Source organism: Armigeres subalbatus, chromosome 3 (genome assembly GCF_024139115.2).
Source record: "Armigeres subalbatus isolate Guangzhou_Male chromosome 3, GZ_Asu_2, whole genome shotgun sequence".
NCBI classification, from domain to species: Eukaryota; Metazoa; Arthropoda; class Insecta; order Diptera; family Culicidae; genus Armigeres; species Armigeres subalbatus.
The window spans coordinates 421,087,146-421,110,406 of record NC_085141.1 but is presented as its reverse complement, the minus strand read 5'-3'; the positions used below and the strand labels follow the sequence as shown (position 1 = coordinate 421,110,406).

The 23,261-nt window shown below is 36.5% G+C and overlaps 2 protein-coding genes across 10 annotated transcripts in view; both read right to left on the bottom strand.

Annotated features, from left to right (window-relative positions):
* Positions 1-3,318: 3,318 nt before the first annotated feature.
* LOC134224336 (uncharacterized) lies at positions 3,319-10,214 on the bottom strand. The gene is made up of 4 exons (XM_062703666.1): positions 9,955-10,214; positions 6,375-6,421; positions 5,673-6,062; positions 3,319-4,661 (listed from the first exon to the last, which is right to left on the bottom strand). The coding sequence occupies exons 2-4, from the start codon at positions 6,415-6,417 to the stop codon at positions 3,451-3,453; spliced, it is 1,644 nt and encodes a 547-aa protein (XP_062559650.1). The 5' UTR covers positions 6,418-6,421; positions 9,955-10,214; the 3' UTR covers positions 3,319-3,450.
* An 8,346-nt stretch (positions 10,215-18,560) lies between these two features.
* LOC134227332 (teneurin-m) overlaps positions 18,561-23,261 on the bottom strand; it is a 422,322-nt gene continuing 417,621 nt past the window's right edge. For all 9 annotated transcript variants that reach the window (XM_062708724.1, XM_062708726.1, XM_062708731.1 and 6 more), the window contains one exon: positions 18,561-23,257. In XM_062708724.1, coding sequence (XP_062564708.1) covers positions 22,502-23,257 — 756 coding nt within the window. In that variant the 3' untranslated portion in view covers positions 18,561-22,501. The remainder of the gene's footprint in view (positions 23,258-23,261) is intronic.

Sequence of the window (23,261 nt, the reverse complement as noted above, 5' to 3'; positions counted from 1 at the left end):
AATAAAAATTCAAGTCATTTTAGGCTTGTTGGCAAAAAATCAGCCCAATCGAATCGCTAAGAATCGAGATATTGACTACTCAATATGGCCATTTTGTATGGAAACCGAGCTTGTCTTTATACTTATTTCCACCAGTACTAGTACTAGGATAGAAACTAAAAGCGTCGATCTCACAGAAGATGATAGTTTAATCATACCAACAATAGATTTCCCAGAAGCGAAAATAGAAACACCGGAGGATATTAAAACTGAACACGCTTTAAACCCAGATGAAAAAAAACTTTTATTCGAAGCGATTCAAGAGTTCCCAGTCACCAAGGATAGTAATCTAGGTCGTACTCAAATACTCGAACATAAAATTGAACTTTTACCCAATGCCACCCCCAAAAAATTACCCATTTATCGACAATCTCTCCAAAAAGAAGAAGGAATCGAACAAGACATTCAACGCATGCTAAATTTAGGGGTAATAGAAGAATGCGAAGGGCCAATAGATTTTCTAAATCCTATCCTTGCTATTAAGAAACCAAATAATAAATGGCGTATATGCTTAGATAGTCGCAGATTAAATTCGTGCACTAAACGGGATGATTTTCCATTCCCTGATATGGTAGGAATATTACAAAGAATTCAAAAATCAAGGTACTTCACTATAATTGATCTTTCAGAGTCTTACTATCAAGTACCTTTAGAAAAAAAATCGAAAAATAAGACAGCATTCAGGACTAACCGGGGATTATACAGGTTTACAGTAATGCCTTTTGGACTGTGTAATGCCCCAGCAACGATGGCACGATTAATGTCGAAAGTACTAGGCCACGACTTAGAGCCTTTTGTATACGTATATCTTGATGATATCGTAATAGTTTCAAATTCATTAGAACAACACTTGACACTGATTAAAATAGTTGCTAAACGTCTAAGTGATGCAAATCTCACAATTAATATTCTTAAATCAAAATTTTGCCCATAAATTTCAGCCTTTCGTAGGACACCCCTTTTTTCGTATGAGCTAGCGATAGGACTAACGCATCGGCATCACGGACTTAATAAGTAGAGGTCATCGCGACTCGCGTGTGATGGGTGTGTGGTGTGTTTAACACTGAAACCCATATTATTACCGATTTTCAAATTTCCTTGTGCGAAAGCTCTAACTGAAGCTATTCTGTAGATTCTGTATGCTCCCTTCATGGAGTTTTATTAAAAATAGAAATTTCTACATACGTCGGATCGTAAAAAGATTGAATTAAAGAATTTAAGGATCTAAAATCAGTAAAATCGATGTGTATTATATAAAATCGCGTGTGATTCTTATGTTGTATTAAAAACCTCGTTTTGTTTACTTTTGTTACATGCGTCCTTTTAAGAAAATTATGCTTGAATTGCGCAATTAGTTTGGCTCTGTTTTTTTATTAAGACAGAGCAAAACCAGAGACGTTGTTAATAGATAGAGACCCACAAAGAGTGAAACCGAAAGTACCAAACAAACCGTCAAAAGCGGTACCAAACGAGCAAAGTAAACAAACATTACCAATCGGTACTAAATGCAAGATAGGTATTGTAATCAACATTATAGAAATTATAAAAAAGTTTGAAAAGTTCAGTTAATGAAGATGTTTTCAGAGTACTCATAGCAAATTTATATATTGTATTTAATCATATTTATTGTTGAATATAAGGAAATGATGCTAAAGAAGAGAAAATATGTAGTTGGAGCAAACGAAATAACTGCTCACACTGAGAGTCACTTCAAGTTCTCACAAATTTTTATGTTGCCGATCGCACAGATTTTTTTTTTTGTCTGCTGGCCGTGAAGCCAGAATTGCTTTTATTCTCTCCGCGTGTCTCTATATAATACCATCGTCTCTGAGCAAAACAAGTTTAATGTTTTTGCATCGAATGAGATATGTAAACGAATGCAAAAAAAGCTACAATTAAAAATTGATGAACAATCGATCTGTACGTGTTATGATTTCGATGACCCTGGAGGGATCGATCTTGCTTAACTAGCAGGAATTGGTTGCATGCGCCTTGCAATTATTTTCTCAAAGGTCTTATGGAAATTTTTATTGAACCATGGATATCGTTACAAATAGTTTCTAAAACTGTTGCACAATTAAATATATGTGCTAATTAATTAAAAAATAGATCACATCACTAAACATGGTGAATCCTGATCTATGTTTTGGTTTACCACAGCCAACAAACACAACATCCTTCGCCTTCAATAACATCGGAGTTCTCATACAAAAAGATGCTTCTATGGTAAGTCATATAACAAATCTGGTCTTAAAATTATTTCCAAGATGAATACTGCTATATTGCTTGACATTAATAATTTTTAATTTTTAATTCTTCCAAACATAAGAATAGTGAAAGTTTGTATTCAAGTCAAATAACCTTTGGTACCGGACCTTCATTGTGTTAGTTTTTTCTTCGTCGCCAAGGTACCATGAAGGTAAAAGGTTTTTTTTTTAAATTAGTGTTCGTTTAAAAGTAGAACGGTCTCGAGGCCACGCATTTTTGTTCTGCTTTGTGCAGTAAGTTATTCCAATAACTAAGTGCGCGATCGGACGGGTTTGTTTAAAACAGAACGGTCTCGAGATCACGGAATTTTTGTTCTACTTAGTGCGGTCAGTAATCAAACTAATTAGTGCGCGATAGTCAAACTACACGTTATACATAGAAATCAAAATTTAATAATTATATTTTAATAATCTATCCCCACAAAATAAGTCGGAATATCAGAGTTTCACGAGTGAATACATAGTCTAAAACTAAATATTGCTGCCTCTATTGGCTTGGTTTAAAGAACAAACAATAAATAAAATAGATATAAATGTATACTCTTTCGGCAGCCGGCTGGCAAGAGTTTAAATAAGAAACATATAAACAACATATGCTATGGGTCGAATTGCCAACTTGAGGCAAACATTCTTGACCTATCTTACCCTACCAAAACACCAACTCCGTAGAACTTATGAGGGCGTCGCCAAGTCGGGGGCCTCTCACTAAGTAAGTTCTACATCAACATTTCCTTCCATATCCCTAGTTACGGTAAAGATGGGCGTGGCCGGGAGTAGTGGTCCTCATGCTTTTGTTATTTTGTGTTAGACTGAAATCAAGAATCCTCCCCTTCTTGCTTTCTGATAATATTCTAGATAGGGATTTCAAAAGAAAAACATGAGTATCACTATAGTGTTCAATCTACGAAGTATATACTGTAACAACGCTAACGCTAATGCTCCCTTCATGGAGTTTTATTTCAAGGCAGGTCAGCGAAAAGAAGACTAGTTGAAAGGGTTTTCGTTTCGTTTTTAGTGTGTGTATGAAAAAAACATTGGCGTGTTGGTTATCGAACTTTACATAAAACAGTATTATTATATTTACATTTAAATAAAATAACTATAGAATTAATTTATACTCTTTATACAAGACCTTCCGAACCGTTCATTCAGCTTCGACGTTCTGTGTTTCGTCACAAACTTCGTCTTGTTCTATTTTTACGTCGGTTTCTAAATCCATGTCGACTTCGAAGGCATATTCGACTTCCTCATTGTCGTCTAGAACCGTATCCTCGGATTGCTCATCGTTACTGTCCTCTACTTTCAAGTTGGTCGTTTCAGTCAAGTCGGCCGGACTTTCATATTTGACAGCTGGGGCGGGTGTACTCAGTGACAAAATGTTGTTAAGTATGTAATGCAGTGCTTTATCTTCTTGTGTCATACATTGCACTGGATGGGAATTGAGAAAATAAATTTTCTCTTGGCCAATGAGGTCCCTAGCTTGCTGAAGTATAGAGGAAGGAATTTCAACCAATGGGTCAAACTGGGGCTTGATTGTTGTATCTATTTGCCGGCTAAAGGGAAACAGGCCAAATCTTTCGAATGCACTCAATATTTTACATTTCGTCAGTTTGGTTCTATTGGTCTTCTGCAGAACATTCCAAAACGTGAGCATTGTCACAGGAGTTTTTGATTCATGGATTACACGATTCCAGGAAGATTTCAATGACCGAAATATGTTTTTAATTATTGGCAGTAGCATTCTGGCTGGATCGGGATACAGTGCGATGAGAATAATTCCAAGCTTCTCACATATATCAACTGCTTCAAATGCGGCATGCGACTGGTGACCGTCAACGAAATATAGGACAGGAAACTTTACATTGCTTTGTGTGAGAGTGGGATGAAGAACTGTTTCGACGTATTCAATGAATTCTGGTGTGTTCATTGATTCAGTTGCACTATTTCCGCAACGCAAATCTTTCGGGAAACTCCTTACAAGCTCCTGGCTCCATTGGCGGGGAAGTAAAACATATGGAGGCATTATGGCACCATCCGCGGAGACTGTGTACATCACTGTAACGGTCGGCCGAGCTATCCCAGATTTCATTATTGATATTTTTGTGGTTTTGCCATGACCATTCTTGCGTTGATAGCAAGTAGGAATGCATAATTTAGATGCATCTCCGCTGAGTATCCTTGAAGGATCTTCAAGTATGTAAGCCAGATTACGACTTTCTAAAAAGTTGCAAATACCAGTAAACCAGCTGTTTATATCATCCTCGTTGACTTTAAATTTTTCTGCAGGGATGGTTTCTTGCGTGGAAAGGGATAGGTAGGAGTTTCGATCCAGAAATGCTGCAATCCATCGTCTACCTGTAAATGAAAATCATCAGAAAATTGGTTAACCCGGCAGACGTCGTAAATAACAGGCGTAAATGTGCGTAGTAAAATTTTATTTTTTTAATTTATTAAAATTATTTTTAACATGTTGATAGTTTCATCACTAAGCTTGTAATGTTTGCATACGAACCTCAATTTTAGTTTTTGGCGATTTACTTATCTTTACTCGTGATTTTTGCATGTGGAATCATATAAACCCGTCGGAAACTATAACAAACATCTGCTGAAGGTATGACAAAAATTCACCCAGCCGGTTTCGAGTTATGCGGATACGAACACAGATTGATTTTGAACTCTTCTTGTAGCGAAGTAATTTTTGGCTAATTGGCGATTCAGCATGAAAAACTCAGGCATGGTGCAAATGCATTCCTTCGAAATCGCAAACGAGTTCACTCTCGCGGGAGGGTGATTGAGATTGGTTAATGATTCTACCAACACTGTCATAAAATTCACCATTAGCTATCATACGATTGGAAACCTTTTTTGGTAAAAGTAATTGATGGCAATTTAGGTTTTACGTCGGCCTTCGTTACTTAGCGCCTACTGAATGAGCCCAAGATTCCCAAATTGGACGCAGTCGGGTCTGAGCTTGATGATCGACTGGCAAATAGCTCACACAACCTCACTTGATCAGTACAATTGCTGATGAAGAATGTACTCACGCTCCACTAATGTGAACGTGTAGTATACACATGTGGAAGTGTGGGCTTGATAAATGGATTGCGAGTGATTTTACTATGCGTCCAATTTTGGAATCTTGGGCTTATTCAGTTCATCTCGATAAGTTGCGAAGGCCGACGGAGGTCGTTCGTAGCTTAGTTGGTTACAGCACCAGTCTAGCGTATTGAGGGTCGTGGGTTCGAGTCCCATCGAGGGGAAATACATTTTTCAAATCAAAATCTTCCATATAACGTACATATTCACATCTGAGTTTTCAGAACATTGTAAATCAATTAAAATTGTTTTTAACGAGTAAATAATTACCTGGAATATTATTTCTGAACGGGTTGGCTCTAGGGTTGCGTTTGATGTAGCAGGAAATAGTGTGCTGCAATCTATGACGTGTGATAGGAAATCCTCTCTCTATCATTGTACGTAGGAATTTGCAAATTTCTTCCTCCTCATTCCGAAGAACAACGGGGAGTCTGCCACTTCTACCCTGATGTTTGTATTTATTACTGAGCCGAAACTGCAGCGTTGAACGCGGTATGCCGTAGTACTTGTTCACCTGATACATGGTCATTGATCCGTTTTGAACTTGGCGTATTAGCTCTCGTAGATGCTGCTCTGTGTAGTTTTTTGGTTGCTTCTTTGGTTTTATTCTTTTTTTCGTCGAAAGAGGTGTTTTTTGATTTGTTGCTAACTGCAAGTCATCTATAAGTGATATGATTCAAAAATATATTACATTAGCTTATAAATATTTAATTGAACTTTCAAGAACAATATCACGCTGCTCATGGTCGCATATTGGCAGTTTTTGTATTTTTTTAAATTATTTCCCTGTAATCGAGTATCTGTCTCATGTGTGTGTATGTGCGTGTGTACAGAGGGGGTGACAAAATCGGGATATTACTGTATTAGCAAATTGACATTTCCCATCACGTATAAGAGAAGAAAAATAGCACCCAGCAATTTAAAAACTAAATAAAATAAAAAAAATATTTCTAATGGATTTGATTTACTTACCAACAATGTGCTGATTTTGCTCTTCGCTTATTATGGACTCCATTATGCTGAAATTCCAAATGTTGCTCGTTACATACAAACAATACTGAAGATATTCGAAACAATATGGATATTATAGTGTGCTACACAATATGGAAAATGCTACACAATTTTTCCTAATAGTAAATGCTAATCAATGCGTTTTTTACTCTTAATACCATTTTTTTCGTAACATCATTTGTATATGGAAGCGAAAATAACTCATTTCTGGAACGAATCCAAGTAAAAATAAGAAGAAGACACGTTAACAGATTCCAGTACTAGAACGTTAATATGGCGCTGTAGTAATTTAAATTAATTTGCCAAATAATCAGGGTTTAATCCTAAAGAGAAAGAGCAAGTCTCTTACTTATCATCTCTGTATACATATACGATATGTAGCATATCGCGAGAATTTTTTTTCACATTTTTGTCATGATAGAGAACTGATTCGGGATGTTATACCACATGATAAATTTCTTTTAGAAAGTTCCAAATGTGGGCGGCACTGGTTCTGATAATGCATTTCAACTTGTTCTACACACCTGTGCAGTAACCAATACGAAAAGAGCGAAAACAAAGCTAGAATAGCCATGTTTCGGCTGCCAAAAGATATTTTAGTTACTAGATAAAGATTGTCGCTTCTGTTCCCTTTGTTCTGCTGTCCGAAACATGTGTGGTACATACCTGTCAAATCGTATGGATTTTCCTTCTTTGACATTTAGCTCCCCTATCCTCGCCAGCAAAAGATGTTCCGGACAGCGACGACAGCGACAATCTTTATCTAGTAACTAAAATATCTTTTGGGCTGCCTATCCGATTCTGTTTTTTCGCACTTGTATACAAGTTTGATAAATTTGTTATCATGGCTGGTTATGGCACAGTTTTTGCCTCTCTTTTATCGTTGTTCGTTATCTATTGAGAGCGATTTCTGCAAACCCTGCAAATAATGCTTCAACAAGCTTCAATTGGCCATAATTTATGCATCATGTTGTGCATGTTTAGTTTCATCACCAATAACGGTTTGACACTTGTAGTGCCGGTACCTTGGCTGCCAGGTCGAAGTAACCTAGATTTAGAATCATAGGGACGTAACTGCATTGATCGATTTTTCTTCGTCGATGTTTACGATTTATTGATGTAGCAAATTGCAGTGGTTTTCCGAAGATTTGATGATTTGCTGTGATAAAATATGAATACTTCTTGCACCAGAAACAACAATCACGGTTGTAGCTTTTAAAATGATCGAGTTATAAACAATATATAAAATCGATCAATAAAGTTACGCCCCTATGATTCTCAGCACGAGAGATGTTAGTCACCCGAACAGGAACGACATTAGCAATCTTATACTTTTGAATCGACTCAGATTCCACGGCACAGCGTAGGGAAATCACTTTAAAATACTTATTATAAATTATAGAGAAAGGGTTATCAAAATCTGATTTATGCACGATGTGGAAAAAGTTCAGAACTATACTGCCGCTAACCGCAAGTCGAGCACATCTGTATATGGGCCTCCATATACAGATGTGCTTGACTTGCGGTTAGCGGCAGTATATGATAGATACAATTTTGAAAAATATACAAAAAAATACATATAAATACCTATGTACTATAGAACTTTTTCCGTTTAACAGGGTGACCAGCGTACCGGGAAAACCGGGAGAACCGGGAAAAAACCGGGAATTGAAAATCACCGGGAAAATGTCGGGAAATATGCGGGAATTTCAATAACCACCGGGAAAAGTTTTAAAATCTGCATTTGTCTCTTTGTAAAAAATAGTGCAGCAATCTCAAACATCACGAAAGAATTGGTAGACTCGTTCCATTCTGTTTCAGAGCTTACAATTTTTCGTACATACTGAAAACTCAAGATATTTGACAAAAAAATAGTTTACTTTCCTTAATTTTTAATTATTTCAATCGATTCCTTTTAGGTTGTCCAATTTGTCCAAATAAATATATTTTGCATTCCTTTTCATTTTTTTTAAATATTGGATTTGGAACATTTCCAAAGCCATTGAAAAAGCTGAAAAACACCTTCGTTTTCAACAATAATCTTGTTTTAGACAATTTGGGTATTCAAGAAAAAAAAATCAAATTTGTCTTTCACGATCCTCAGGATGCACCAAAGAGTTGTGATGATGGAAATTTGAAATTTGATTCACAATTACACACCGTAATGTATGACATCATTATAAGATTTCGGTAAAGATGATGTTTTTTATTTCATCTGTATTCTTGTTAATGGACGAACTATACTTTAAACGTAACTATACTCAAACGTAAACAAGAATAAGGATGTTTGACTTAAAGAACATTGTTCATATGTTAGAAAATTATTTTTAATATCAAACTGTCGATTGGTTTGAATAAATGCGATACAGAGATGTTTAAAATCGTACTTTGGTCATACGTAATAAATGAACGCTATTGCACCTTTGCAAGGTCTTGTTTACAATTCCTTCCAAACATTTTGCAATGAGAGATAAGTTTCGGATTAAAATATGCTCACAAGTTATATAGCAAACTTAGTATTGAAGGCCCTGTTTCTGATAGCCCATTGATGGCCCCAATTTTATATAATTCTATGAAAATGTTTAATACCAATTCGTGGAAATATTATCTAAATTTCAGTTATTAAATTTTCAACCAGCATAATTTAGAAAAACTCAAAATCTTAGAGCTCATGCACGATTTTAACCAATTTTTATGTAAATTCAATCAATCGTTTGCATGATTTGTGTTATTCGTTACTCAATGCAGGTTGATTTTATTTTCTTCACTCATTCAGCAATTATAAGATTTATTTATTTAGCAGGAATCCTCTCTTTTACATTTTATTTTGCAGTTGCTATATTTGCTTACATGAAAATATTAAATATTTAGACGTTGGCTTTCTCAGTCTAATTTAATTAAGACGGCTAGTTTGGCATAGCCCGACGTTTCGGTCCCGTGTATTGAACCTTTTTCAAGGGATAAGCTGTCGGCCGACTCTTATCCCTTGAAAAAGGTCCAATACATGGGACCGAAACGTCGGGCTATGCCAAACTAGCCGTCTTAATTAAATTAGACTGAGAAAGCCAACGTCTAAATATCCATTCTACCAGTCGCTACCATGTTTTTCAGTTAAATTTTTGGTATCGGGAAATTTTCCAAAATATCGGGAGAAAACCGGGAAAAAACCGGGAATTTGAAATCCAATATCCACTGGCCACCCTGGTTTAACATCAATCAGATTTTAATTACATTTTATCTAGAGTTCGTTATTAGCATTTTAAAACGATCTAGTGGAATCTGTCAAAGTTAACACCGGCGGTTGTTTTCATTTCATTTTTACTTGGCTTCGTCTATATTGCCACTAGGCATGGTTCGTCTTGTCTCCAAGATGTTGGACCACTGTGTTGTAGAACGATATTAAAACAAATAGTTTTTTATTGATGCCAAAGATGGCTCGGAGACTAATTTAGATGAGCTTTGCTATTCACAAGCCACTCCACTATTCAACAAATTGAAGATGTACACTTTATTTTGAGACTTACTGTATACACATACTTACTTATAGAATAAACACCGATATGAAACACAAACAAGCAGCGGAACAGAATGAAAATCCGGGAATTTGGTTAAGGAAAATCTGTTCCAATATTATTTTAAAAGATATTATGATATGAATGATGAATAATTATATGGAACCTGAAGGTAAAAGCAGCAAGAGTTTATCGAATCAGCTATCGATACTATGAACAAGTTATCTGTTCTCATTGGACGAGAATTTTACAAACCAAAACAAAACACACTGGACAAATTTTCATGATTGAAATTTTATGCTAATAAGGCATTTTATGAGACGTTTCGCGGTGGCCCGTTTATTTACTTCTGATGTTTTGTTTTGGTATGATTCCGTGTGAACATTCCGTTACCCGAACACAAAATAATGTTTGTAACGTATTACTTTTCATTCGTGTTTTCTTCGGCATTTCATGATTAGAATACAATGGTATGAATAATCTAACGACACGTTTGAAGAATCATATGAACATCTATGTTCTAAAACCCTGGTAGACGAAAATTAAAACAGGCAGAATTGATGATGGGACCCATCGGAATGTACGGCGCGAAATTACCAAACAAACGGGCTCCCACTAATTGTCAAAGTAGATAAACACGAGAAAAACAGCTGTTTCGATCTGTCTCATAAAATGCCTTATAATTGTCATCTCGATGCTCTACACGGTTAAATCCATCTGCCCAAAACCGAAATTCAAACAACTCAATATTAAGGCTCAAGAAAAATTGGGCGAAGAAAAGAGTTTTCTGAATGATTTACCACCGGAGGTGTGTTGTCTGTCTCTTTCCGTCCTTCGAAAAATTATGATTGTGGTAGTGAAACACCGAGAAATACCACAAACACTCATTAAAAAAATACGAACGAATGCAACTTGTTGCGAGCAAATCAGGGGGAGAAGGCGGAGCACTGAATCCCTACCCCAACATGTGCGACATCTGGATTTGGTTCTAAACTGTAAACAACAGTGTTAATTCTCTACCACCTTTTGTTATGGCGAGGCAATCTTATGCACATTTTGTTTTCGATATTTTATCAAAATTAAACACACAATCATGCAGCAATATAACGATGTGGTATGCTTGAGATACCTGCTTGATTATAGGGACTCGAAAAAGAATTTATTTGCAGTAACTAACCGAATATAAAAATGTTCGCATTAAGGTGATTATAGAATGAAGCCCGTGGTGAATTTCAAATTCACCACACGTTTATCTGCATACATTTCCAAAAGCCCAAATCTGGCGTAATAGTTTTCGTACAGTGCCGAAACTCAAATCATGATTGTTCAGCATAACTAAGCAAACGATCTTCCATTATTTCAGCCCCATACGCGTTATGGTTTTTTATCTCGTGCTCTTGAAAAAATATTGGAAAAGCACGTGGTTTCCAAGATGGCCGATTTGTGGCTTTGTTGTATAACCACCTTAACGATTGCGCCCTAACACCGGTTCTAAGCTTCGATGCAGAGTACACGAGCTTTGTTCGCCAGTGACAGGCGTATGAGGCCCTTGGAGCAAATCGGTTAAGGATAAGTGCCTAAAAATGAGTGAGATTATTTTGCGCACACACAGACATCACCTCAATTCGTCGAGCTGAGTCGATCGGTATATAAATAACACTATGGGTCTCCGGGCCTCCTATATAAAGTTCGTTTTTGGAGCGAACACATAGCCTTTATGTATATACTTTGTATACGAGAAAACCAAAAATACAAAAAAATAAATAAACTTGCTAACACAGAACTTTTTCCCGAGCTTTTTCCGTACCGTATTGCAAATTTTGCGCCGTACTGGTTTTGACACAGTTTATGATCAGCGCACAGTGATTCTGTTTAATATAAATTTTTGCCTTTCGCGTATACTAAGTATACGTAAAGGCTATAGGATCACTCCAAAACCGAACTTTTGATAGGAGGCTCGGAGACCCATAGTGTTATATACCAATCGACTCAGCTCGACGAATTGAGGTGATGGCTGTATGTGTGTATGTATGTGTATGTGTGTGTACCCGCTCTTTAAAGGGTAAGGAAGATGAATTATTCAACTTCCTATCAGTTCATAATGTGCACATTTCCATTATAACCGAAACATATTTAAAACCTGATATTTTCATCAAAAGAGATCCAAATTATTTTATTTACCGAAATGATCGTCTTGACAGCGCCTGTGGCGGGGTCGTCATTGTCATTAATAGACGTATCAAACATATATTATATTCTTAGTTTGAAACCAAAGTTTTCGAAACCTTGGGAGTTTCTGTCGAAACAAATTTTGGACAATTCTTTTTTATTGCTGCCTACTTGCCTTGCGAGTACCAAACTGGGCTGCAAGGAAATTTGTTGAGAGCTAATCTTCAAATTCTAACTCGCAAAAAATCCAAATTTTTCATAATTGGTGACTTCAATGCCAAACACCGTTCATGGAATAATGCTCAAAGCAATTCCAATGGTAAAATTTTATTCGAAGATTGCTCTGCGGGATAAATATTATACTATTCAATATCCGAATGGACCAACTTGTTTTTCTTCCAGTCGAAATCCTTCTTCAATTGATTTATTTTTAACGGATTTAAGTCAGCTGAGTGACCAATTGGTAACCCATGGTGACTTTGACTCTGATCACCTTCCTGTGACGTTTGAAATCTCACAAGAAGCCATTTATAATCCAATCAGCTCTACTTTTAATTATCATAGAGCTGATTGGGATTTATATAAAACGTATATCGATAGGAATTTTGATGTTGATATTCCTTTCGATACCAAAAGTGATATTGATAATGCTCTCGTATCTTTGACAATTTTAATTGTCGAAGCTAGAGGCATTGCAATTACTAAATGTGAAATTAAATTCAACTCCATTATTATTGACGACGATCTTCAGCTACTGATGCGTCTTAAAAATGTGGAGGGAAGGCAATACCAAATAATTCACGGTGAAAGTTATTTGGCGAGATTTACAAAATGAAATTAAAAAAACGTTTCGCTATTCTGAGAAATACCAACTTTGAGAATAATGTCACGAAGTTGGATCGCAGTTCAAAACTCTTTTGGAAATTAACGAAAATTCTTTAAAAAAACCTCAAAAGCCAATTCCCGAGCCAATTCCAGCGCTTTAAGGGGGAAATAAAATTTTATTAGCAAATGGCGGAAAGGCTCAAAAACTTGCTCAGCAGTTCGAGAGTGCCCATAATTTTAGTTTAGGTCTCACTAGTACAATTGAGGATCAGGTTACAGGTTACAAGACATTCTCAATCAAGAGAACGTTTTTGACTCTTCGGGTGATGATTGTATTTTCTACATACTTATCAAAAAACATCCTGAGAGCTCATTATCCTTTTTGGTTAATTTATTTAACAAATGTTTTCAATTGGCATACTTTCCAGATAAATGAAAAAACGCCAGTTGTTCACTCGTCATAAGACGAGTTTGTACAATCCCATTTAATTCCACCACTTGTTGTGGTGTTGTTCCAATTTTGAAGCCGGACAAAAATCCAGCTGAGGCTTCTAGTTATCGCCCAATCAGTTTGCTTTCTTCAATAAGCAAACTGTTTGAAAAGATTATTCTAAATAGAATGATTCTTCATATCAATGACGATTCTATTTTTGCTGATGAGCAATTTGGTTTTCGCCATGGACATTCAACCACCCATGAGTTATTAAGAGTTACGAATTTAATTCAGCTCAACAAATCTGAAGGATATTCGACTGGAGTTGCTCTTCTTGATATAGAGAAAGCATTTGACAGTGTTTGGCATGAAGGTTTGATTGTAAAATTGATGAATTTTAATTTTCCTCTGTACATTATTAATCTAATCAGATCGCTCACTGCAGGTAAACTATCAGAATTCCAAATCTGATAGATTCCCTGTAAGGGCTGGTGTCCCCCAAGGCAGCATACTGGGGCCCATATTGTATAATATTTTTACTTCTGACTTACCTGATTTACCACCAGGGTGTCAAAAATCTTTGTTTGCAGATGACACAGGCCTTTTAGCCAATGGGCGAAGCCTTCGTGTCATTTGTACATAGTAGATTGCAAAAAAGTTTGGATGTTTTCTCGACTTATACTTGCAAAAATGGAAAAAAATCCCCGAATGCTTCCAAAACTCAGCTTATAATTTTCCCACATAAGCCGAGAGCTTCTTATTTGAAACCTTCTAGCAGACATTTTGTCACTATGAATGGGGTTCCAATTAATTGGTCTAGCGAAGCCAAATATTTAGGACTTCTGCTGGATCAAAATATAACTTTCAAAAGTCACATTGAAGGCATTCAAGGCAAATGTAACAAATATTTTGAGTGTCTATATCCACTTATAAACAGAAAATCAAAACTTTGTCTTAAGAACAAACTTTTGATTTACAAACAAATGTTTAGACCTGCCATGTTGTATGCTGTGCCAATATGGACTAGTTGCTGCAATACCAGAAAGAAGGCACTCCAGAGGATTCAAAGAAAATTTTGAAAATGATTGTGAAGTTGCCTCCGTGGTATAGTGCCAATGAACTTCATAGAATTTCTAATATTGAGACATTGCAACAAATGTTCAAAAAAAATAATTTCCAATTTAGACAAAAACCGTTGATATTTTCTATTGCTACGATAAGCTTCTTGTACCCTTAGTATAAATTAGGTTAAGCTTAGTTTAAGTTGAAAACATTGTAATTACTACATGGTTCAATTCAACCAGAGGAAAAATCCTAACTGCCAGAGGCAATAAAAATGTATTAATAATGCATGAATTAAATGTATTAAATAATTAGCAAATAAAATTAGTTAAAAAAAACAGGCATAGGCAGTTAACGGAGCCTGTAATGCTAGGTAGACACCTTTTCGGTGGTGCATTAGTTCTGTTCTGTGCTCTAGTTCTTACTATTCTTGTTAATACTTATGAGTGATGGTTGGAAGAGTATGGAACGACTATATTTTGCTTTTAGTTACTTTTTGCACCTTTTGGTTGGAATCAATGGAGTTCTATAAATTATAAAAAAGTAACTCAACTTTAGGCTGGTTTCGAAGCCGACGACATGAATCTACAAGCTCCAGGAAAGAAGCAGATACGAATTTGGTGGATCTGCTGAACCCTCTGACTGATTAGAGCTCTGTGTAAAACTGAGATTCCGAAATGCCAAACGCAATGAAATCAGATCTCTGTACAAAAACGAATTTGGAACTCATAAGAAGAAGTTTGAACTTCAGTACCGATGCATGGTCAAAATCAGTATTATTCCTCTTATTGATGATGCCGAAACTGATTGAGGGGCGCGCCTTTGACAGTTTGTACAAACCATTTCTCGAAGGGTATAAATAGCGGTACCTCAATTTAAAGAAGACTCACATTAAGTTTGAGAAATATCGGAATCAAAAACGACTACTTCATTTCTTCTCAATAGGATTGGAGCAGAAAGACATGCACTAAACATATGACACGGGTATACTGCAAAAGTTCAATGAAATGGACGTAGTGGTTCATCTCGAACAAAACAATCGAATTGCTAGCGAATATAAGGTTTGTTCAATTAAAAAAAAATGTCATAAAACCTTTTCCTTCTGTTCAAAGCAGAAATCAATCTTCCGTATTTTGCCATTACCCCTGTGAAAATAGTAGTAGACCTCTGGCCAGGTTATTTTTGATCATAACTTGATTCAAATATGCTCTCACTGGTATTTATACAGATCATTTTTTGCACAAAATGTTATGTCACAAGGAGTTCCTTCCCTCGGATATGTTACCTTGCCGCGGTGGGTCGGCTTACGCCATTAGCACTGAGATGGCAACCATGGTGGTATCACATGTTGACTATTTTTGTTTGGTGCCGCGTTACATATCTGGCATTGACGCACTAATTTACGGCATTTGCATGTGATCCAACGGACATCGTGTCTTGGAGCCTTGAATGGTAGTGCAGTCAGGCAGAGGCCTTTTCATCAGTGATAATGATGTGAGTTCTCTTCTTTTCGGCAATACTTTTCTGATGCGTTCCCTGTGACGCTGAGTCGTAGCCACGCTTACATTTAGCTAGCTAGGCATTTATTGAAAAATAAAGTATTCAAGATATTCGTAGGGAATCGACTGCTGGATTCACTGAGTAGAAGTTTTTTCAAAACTAGGAACGTGGTGCCAGTTTTATTTTGTTATGCCTCACTTCGAAGAGCAATAATAAAAAAATACCACACATTATAATGATGGTATATGAACAATCTTATAACGGCTTCATTCTCGATAATTTTTACAAACAGATAGGCAATAGGCGTGATGAAGCTTTAGCTTGCCACCGAAAAGTGAATCCTATACCTGACCTTGATTAGAACTTAATAGACAATCCCCGTAATTAATCAACGATAAAGCTACTTGTTAGAACAGTTTAAAGCTATAGGCAACCTTGACAAAAAATATAATGGAACAAACCAAGTTCTTTAGCAGTTTCCACTTTTACATGATACAACTTACATGAGTTTGTAGTGTCGACACAGCTTAAAAACATTGACGAAACAATTACTTAGGTAAACAAAGTGATTTGACGAACTCATAACCTACACTCAGAGCAAACAAAGTCAATTAATTTTCATTCTGCATAAATAAAAGTTAAAAAATAGAACACTAATACGCAATATTTTTTTATATTTTCAATGTGATCACAAAAAGCTAACACATTAAATAACTTATAATTCTACTATATGACTAAGTGGGCTTTCGAACCACATTAGATGCTTCCAAGGCAAAAAAGACATTGCTTTTAATAACTAAAAAACGTTGTACTAGAAATCTTGAAATTATCATTTTAGCCTTTGATCATTGACTAGTTTGCATTCAATTACATTTTGCATTAGTGTCGAGTCGATTCCAAATCCGAACCTCACTTCACCTCATCCTTATCCTAACCCATGGCGTTCAAGTGGTCTGCACGGACTTTTCTGCCATTACCCTCTCTATTATCGGCTTTGGATTGACTTGCGCTCTCATTGCCCCACCAAACGCTGCAAAATGAAAATGAAAATGAAATGAAAAATGTTATGTCACAAGGAGTTGATGAAACAATGCACCATGCGTTTCCATATGCCTGTATGTTTATATGGTGAACATGTTTAAAACTTGTTGGCATGAAACGTTTTTCTTCTGTTTAACGAGATTTCACGCAACAGAGGGTATTCGTCTTTCAAAAAAGAAATAAATCTCCGAAAGAAATGAATTTACGAACTCGAACAATGGATAACGGCACGAGTTAAACATGCCGCTAACCGCTAGTCGAGCACACTTGTATATGGATGCCATACACAGATGTGCTCGATTTAAAGTGCGAAAAAACTGGGTTTTGCAACGAGCTACACACTCTATTTTTGCAAATAATGACGAACAATGGGTTTTATTGTGATAAATTTGTACCAAAATGGTACAGTCTTCACTTCACATGATTATTCTTGCCAATAAATCATGTTGCTGCAGAGATCAATAAAATCCTCTGTAATCATGCCACATTGCATAGCTCGACATATCATGAAGCGATTAATAAAAGACAGAATCACCGTCTTCGACCAAAGGTCGCACAGACTGAACATTTAACATCTAGCATGAGACAACGGACAGGACATTCACACAAATCCAATGGACCAGTGGAGAACTTTTCGGTTTACGAAAAGTTTTCTCCTTACCGGGGCGGGAATCGAACCCACACTCCACAGCACATGCGTCTAGACGATTGATGTCGCTAGCCGCACGGCCACAAAGCCCACAATCTCGCCTTTGGAGATTTTTGATGTCATTTCCATCAAACTACAGTAATATTCCGATTTTATCACCTCCTGGTGATTTTTGGGGTGATAAAATAGGAAATGTGACAAAATAGGAAACAAATATTTTCAATTAGTTTCACAAATATAAATCAGTTTATGCCTTGGAAAGGCAAAATACGTGATCGGAACCCGTAATTTCTTGTCAAAAAGGCTTACAGAATTGTTGGCAGGTACTTAGAAATTATTCATTATAAACCACAGGCCATCAATGTTGTTTGCGGTATTATTTACAAAAATAAAAAGAACAACTTAAATTTTCAAAAAAAATTGGGGTGACAAAATCGGGTCGGAAACGTGATAAAATCGAGGGTAGACAAAATCGGGGAGTGACAAAATCGATATTTTATTTATTACGCGACGCAGGCGCAGAGAATACACTATTTGAACACTTACCCAAGCTAATTCAGATATATGTAGACATGCATCTACTATTCTGATGTTGGTTGGTGAGTCGTATTGAGAGAGACATCTCAATGCGATTAGGTCATGCGCTGTTTGCCATGGCAAACCTTTGCAAACAACAGCGAAGGTGCGTAAAACAGTTTGAGCGGGAAATTTTAATTCAATAATATCGTCGCCTTAGTAACGCCTACTATGCATTCCTAGCGCATGAGATGAGTCTCATGAGACGTACATTGAGACACGCTCACTCAGTTATTGTGTAGCTTGTGTAGCTCATGGCATACTGTCTCATCCATGTATACACGAGAATTAAGAGACTCTGGCTGTAAAAGAACCGACTGTTTTGGATGATAGCTCGACAAATAATGTGATATTACAGGTGCAGTAAAAAGCTGAAAAGATTATTTTTTAAATATTTTTTTATTTATCTTTCATCATTAGTTTTCATGAATAATAATAATTAATAATAATCGTAATAATAATATTGTTGCTTTTCGGTTTTCCTCCTCATTCCATTGTTCGCACTACTTTTTAATTTTTACAGTGTTTTGTTTTTCATTTTACGTGTTTTTTTTTTCTCTCAAATTTATTTACTTCTATTTATTACTGCTGGCTCATTTGTTCAAATTTCTGCTATACCACTTGCTGTTTGTGGGTTGTTATTTTTACTGCTTTTTTACTTACGTTTTTGTTTTCTCTAGCATTAATATGTTACAGAACCAAACAGATTCGTTCACTAGCTTCGTTCGTTATTTCATTTGTTATGTTGTTAGGATATACTCGTCGGTTAAGTGCTATCCTGTTTTTTTCCCTTTCGATTTCATGTGACCAAAATTGTGGATAATAATGATCATTCAATTTTTGCTGTCGCTTCTTTGATTCATCTCAAATGGCGTTTGTTAAAAACGTTGGATTTTACACGGTTCCTACAGTTTGTGGGGGTTCTTGTTTGTGTGTCATTGAGTTGGAAAATGTACAAAAAGAGACTCGGGTCGGATCGACGAAGGATTCTACGAAAAGGTCCAATTATTGGTTGTTTCCTGCAAATTGAGCATCACTATATTATAGTGATGAGCGTTCGGTATGTGTGTCTGCTTTTTCTTTAATATAACGACAAGTTTCACGGTTATACAGGTTTAAAACTAAGTAACCTCTGGCACAACTCAGCTGAGCGAGAGAGACGGGTTGCTTGGATCTATTTACAATTTTCAAGTTTACATAATGGAAATTAACTGTTGATTCATTTTTTATTAAAATGCCTTTTCGTTTTGTTGAAAACTAAGCTTTCACAAAAGTGAACAAAGTCGGAAAACAATAAATACACTTCTCATATTCAATAAACAAATTATATACAGGAATTTTACACATAGTGAGTTCGATGCTTAAACAGCATGTCTAGTAGATGATACGATTGGCTTGAAACAACTTTCGGATTGCACAATATTAGGACGATTTTAATAACGATTTTGATCGCAGATCATTTCGGAGATTTTACACAATAAAATAACGAATCGAGTCGAAAAAGGGCTCTCGCATCGAGAGCGAAAGCAACAGAGTCACGAAGAAACAAAGCTTCTATTCGTTTGTATTGCTTTTCAGTTCAACGTTTGCTATAGTAATCTGTAGTAACTTCGCTACGATTCTACGGTTCTCTTTTGGTAAGTAATATCTCGTCGCTAAGTTTTTGAGAAATGACAAGCTTCGTCAACGAAACAAATCCAACACCACATCGGCGGTAAGGTTTTATACACGAGGAGTTCGGAGTTTGGGCAGGGAAGAAGCAGTCACTTGCAACTATTCTCACTAACAGTATAGTAATGCTGTGTTTTAAGTATAGAAAATAAACAATCTCCGGCAAACTATTGGCGTTCAGACGAAACGCGTTACGTCGAACTGAGAGTTCAATGAGGATAATTCATAAGCGTCCTTTGGTTTACGGTTGTCTTCGAGGAAAATGCACAAAAACAATAATCTAATGTGTTTGTATGAGCGAGTATTGGTGAGAGTATTGTATGGAAACGAGTATATGTGTGTAGATGTTTCATGTTCATGTTCAACGGTCATGTAAAAAAAAGATAATTTCCCATTTTTCTCTGTTCTTATTCTCAGGTTTTTATGTGTAATTGTTTGTCATGATTTCTACTTATTTTTTTCTATTTTATTTTGTATTGTTTTGCAGTTTTTGTCTATTATGACTTTACTATTTTTCTCTTTTGCAGATGCTTGGAATTTATGATTTCAGAATACGGATCACTTTTTTTTCCTTGTGTCATGTGTAGTTCTCTATAAGAATTTATTACAAATACCCTGTAGAAGCCAAGAAAAGAGAGAATTTACCATTTTTCTTGTTTCGATTTTCATTGTCAACCATTTGAGTTGTGATTTCCTTTTTTCTATATCGACATTCGCTAGAGATTGTAGTCTCTACGTTTTGTTTCTCTACTTATCATGTTAAAATCAGGAAGCAAGACGGATTTGTGTCTGTGTGTGTGTATGATTTCGTTTCGTTTGTTGTTATTCTTGTGGTGTATCCAGAGTTAGTGTAAATCAACATTTTTACATTCATCTTACTTCTGTTCACGTTAAGCTCGATTCGGAATCGAAATTAAAACAGCGTTGCTCTGCTCAAATAAAAACCGCTAGTTTGTGTAATGATTCACTACTACACGGGTACTGCTTACTTATGTTTGTATATGTATGAGAAACGGGCAACGCTCTGTACGACGGTGCTGCCATGGCAATTGAGCTTCATCTTAGCGATCTGATAAAACTAATATTGTTTGCGGAAGGAGAAAATTTCTCTACTGAAGCTTCGACTCTGTATTTTGTTCATCTCATTTCTACAACTCTATCGTCTATATTTTTTCTATTTTACTGTACAGGGTTTTGCGGTCATCTTCTGATTAAGTGTTTTATCGTTCCCGTTTTTTTACTTCTCCCTTTCTTATGGCACCACTTGTAACATCTGCTTCCATCTTACAGTTTATAATCCGCATTTTGGGATTCAGGAGATTTCTCAGTCAGTCCATTTTGCGTTATGATTCATTAAGATTCTTCTGTTTGTAAAAATATCTCCACGACCATTTTTGAGTTGTCTCCGGTTTTAATGCTCAAATATCTGTTCTCGGTTCGCTCGAGCCGCGGTCATGATGACGACTCCAATGACGACACGGCTACATCGACTAGTTTCAATGGCACTGTTTGCACAACACCAATTTTGTTTCGCTTATACGTTTTGCTCTGTATTTTATTCAAATTGTCATATTCTACTGTGTGTTCATGATTTTCAATTCTTAAAACTATTTACTTCTTATATGCTAAAAGACATTCACAATTTCACATTGAATTTTCATCTAATTAACTACATTCTCCACTATTTATATGTTTTCTCCGAGCTTGTCGCTACAACCTTCTTTCTCTTTCTCTCTCTCATTGCGTTCAAAATATATAAAATGATAATATTCCTTCCCTCACGTCATATGACCTACTCATCCTTTTTTTTCTCTATAGCATAATGATTTGTATTTGTGTGATTATTTTTCGTTTTTATCGTTCTGTGTGTTGAGTGACAATGAATGAGTTTTGATTTGATTCGTTCGTTTTTTTGTTACCATTCAATATTTTGATGAACTGATTCTGCAGGTTTTACATATTTTCCGGGTTTTGATTCTAACAGCTATTGATTATTGTTAAGTTTGCTCGGATCTTCTGTTTGTGATGCCGGTGATGATGGGTCGGTGTCTCATAGAAAAAATGATGACATTCACAACATGGCGGAAACCATATTTTTACGTTTTACATTTTGTATCATTTTCTTATTGTTTTTGCCTGGGAGATCTCTATAAAAATATGCTCTCTTTAGATTTTTAAACATTTTAAGGGGCATGTTCGTCAGTGGTGTGTTGTTTCGCTTCCTGTGAGTTTGTATGTGAAGTGTTTCATGTTTGCTGATATTATCATTCTGCTATATGTCGTTTCATTTCTTCGGCTTTTTAGAATGAGAAAGGGCTGCTGGCGCTCGAATGCTCAAGTGTAGAAAACTTGTCACGGTCATATTTTCCTTTGCACAATCCTACCATCTTCTTCGATCGTTATTCTCGTTTTGTTTAACCCTACGAAAATAATCCAAAATAAATCTATGTATCACAATATTTCTAATATTTACGTCTCTTTCTTCAAATCAGTTCTCGGAGAAAGATTTTCCTTAAAAGAGAGAGCGTTCTTTGAAATTTGCTTATCTTATTGCAGACGCAACATTTCAGTTTTGTTTTTTGGAAAGCTTCACAGATCGGATAGAGATATTACACTAACGTTGGAAGGCGAACGTGGCTCCCGTGCTATTTCACGAGCTCTCATGCCTGTGCTGCCTAAGCGTTAGCGTTTTGTGCGAACCCCCACTCTTCCGTCGTTTCCGCTTAGAATCCCGCTGGAAGGCCACATTGCCCGGATCATCCGCCAGCTGGGGATATTTGTGTATGCTGTGAATATCGACACCGACCCATCCATCGACATCACCGTGCGATATCAGTTCTTCCTTCTCTTCTTCTGTCCAATCGCCACGGCCTTGGAAGCCCGCAGCCACTAATTGCTTCTCCAACTCCCAAGCCCTTTCAACTGCTCGCTTGTGAGCATGCTTGAGAATTCGATGCCTCTCTTGTTCGGGATCGACGCCATATTTGACGATCACGACCGCATCCGGTCCGTGCAGTCTCAGCTCCTTCCCGTTCGATCCCGCATGATCGTTTATCTCATGGGTCGAGATATTGAACATTCCTCCTAACCTTCTCAACTCCTCCGTATCGTCTCTCAACTTCATGATATTATCTTTCACGAAGTAGAATACGTCCTGATCGTGAATACTGAAATGTAGGTCCAAAAAGTACGAACTGTTGAACACCGAAGATACAACGTCCTGAACCACACTATTCGATCCGTCGACTACGCTGACCAAAGCTCGTCCATCGATACGTGAGATCAAAACACCTTCGCCAAACACACCTCGTCGGTAGGCAACCCGAGGTAGCAAGTTGCTTGTCTTCAGTTCCATCTTAAGCAACGGTTTCGGTACAAATCCAAAGTCCGAGAATTTTTCGTCAACCTGT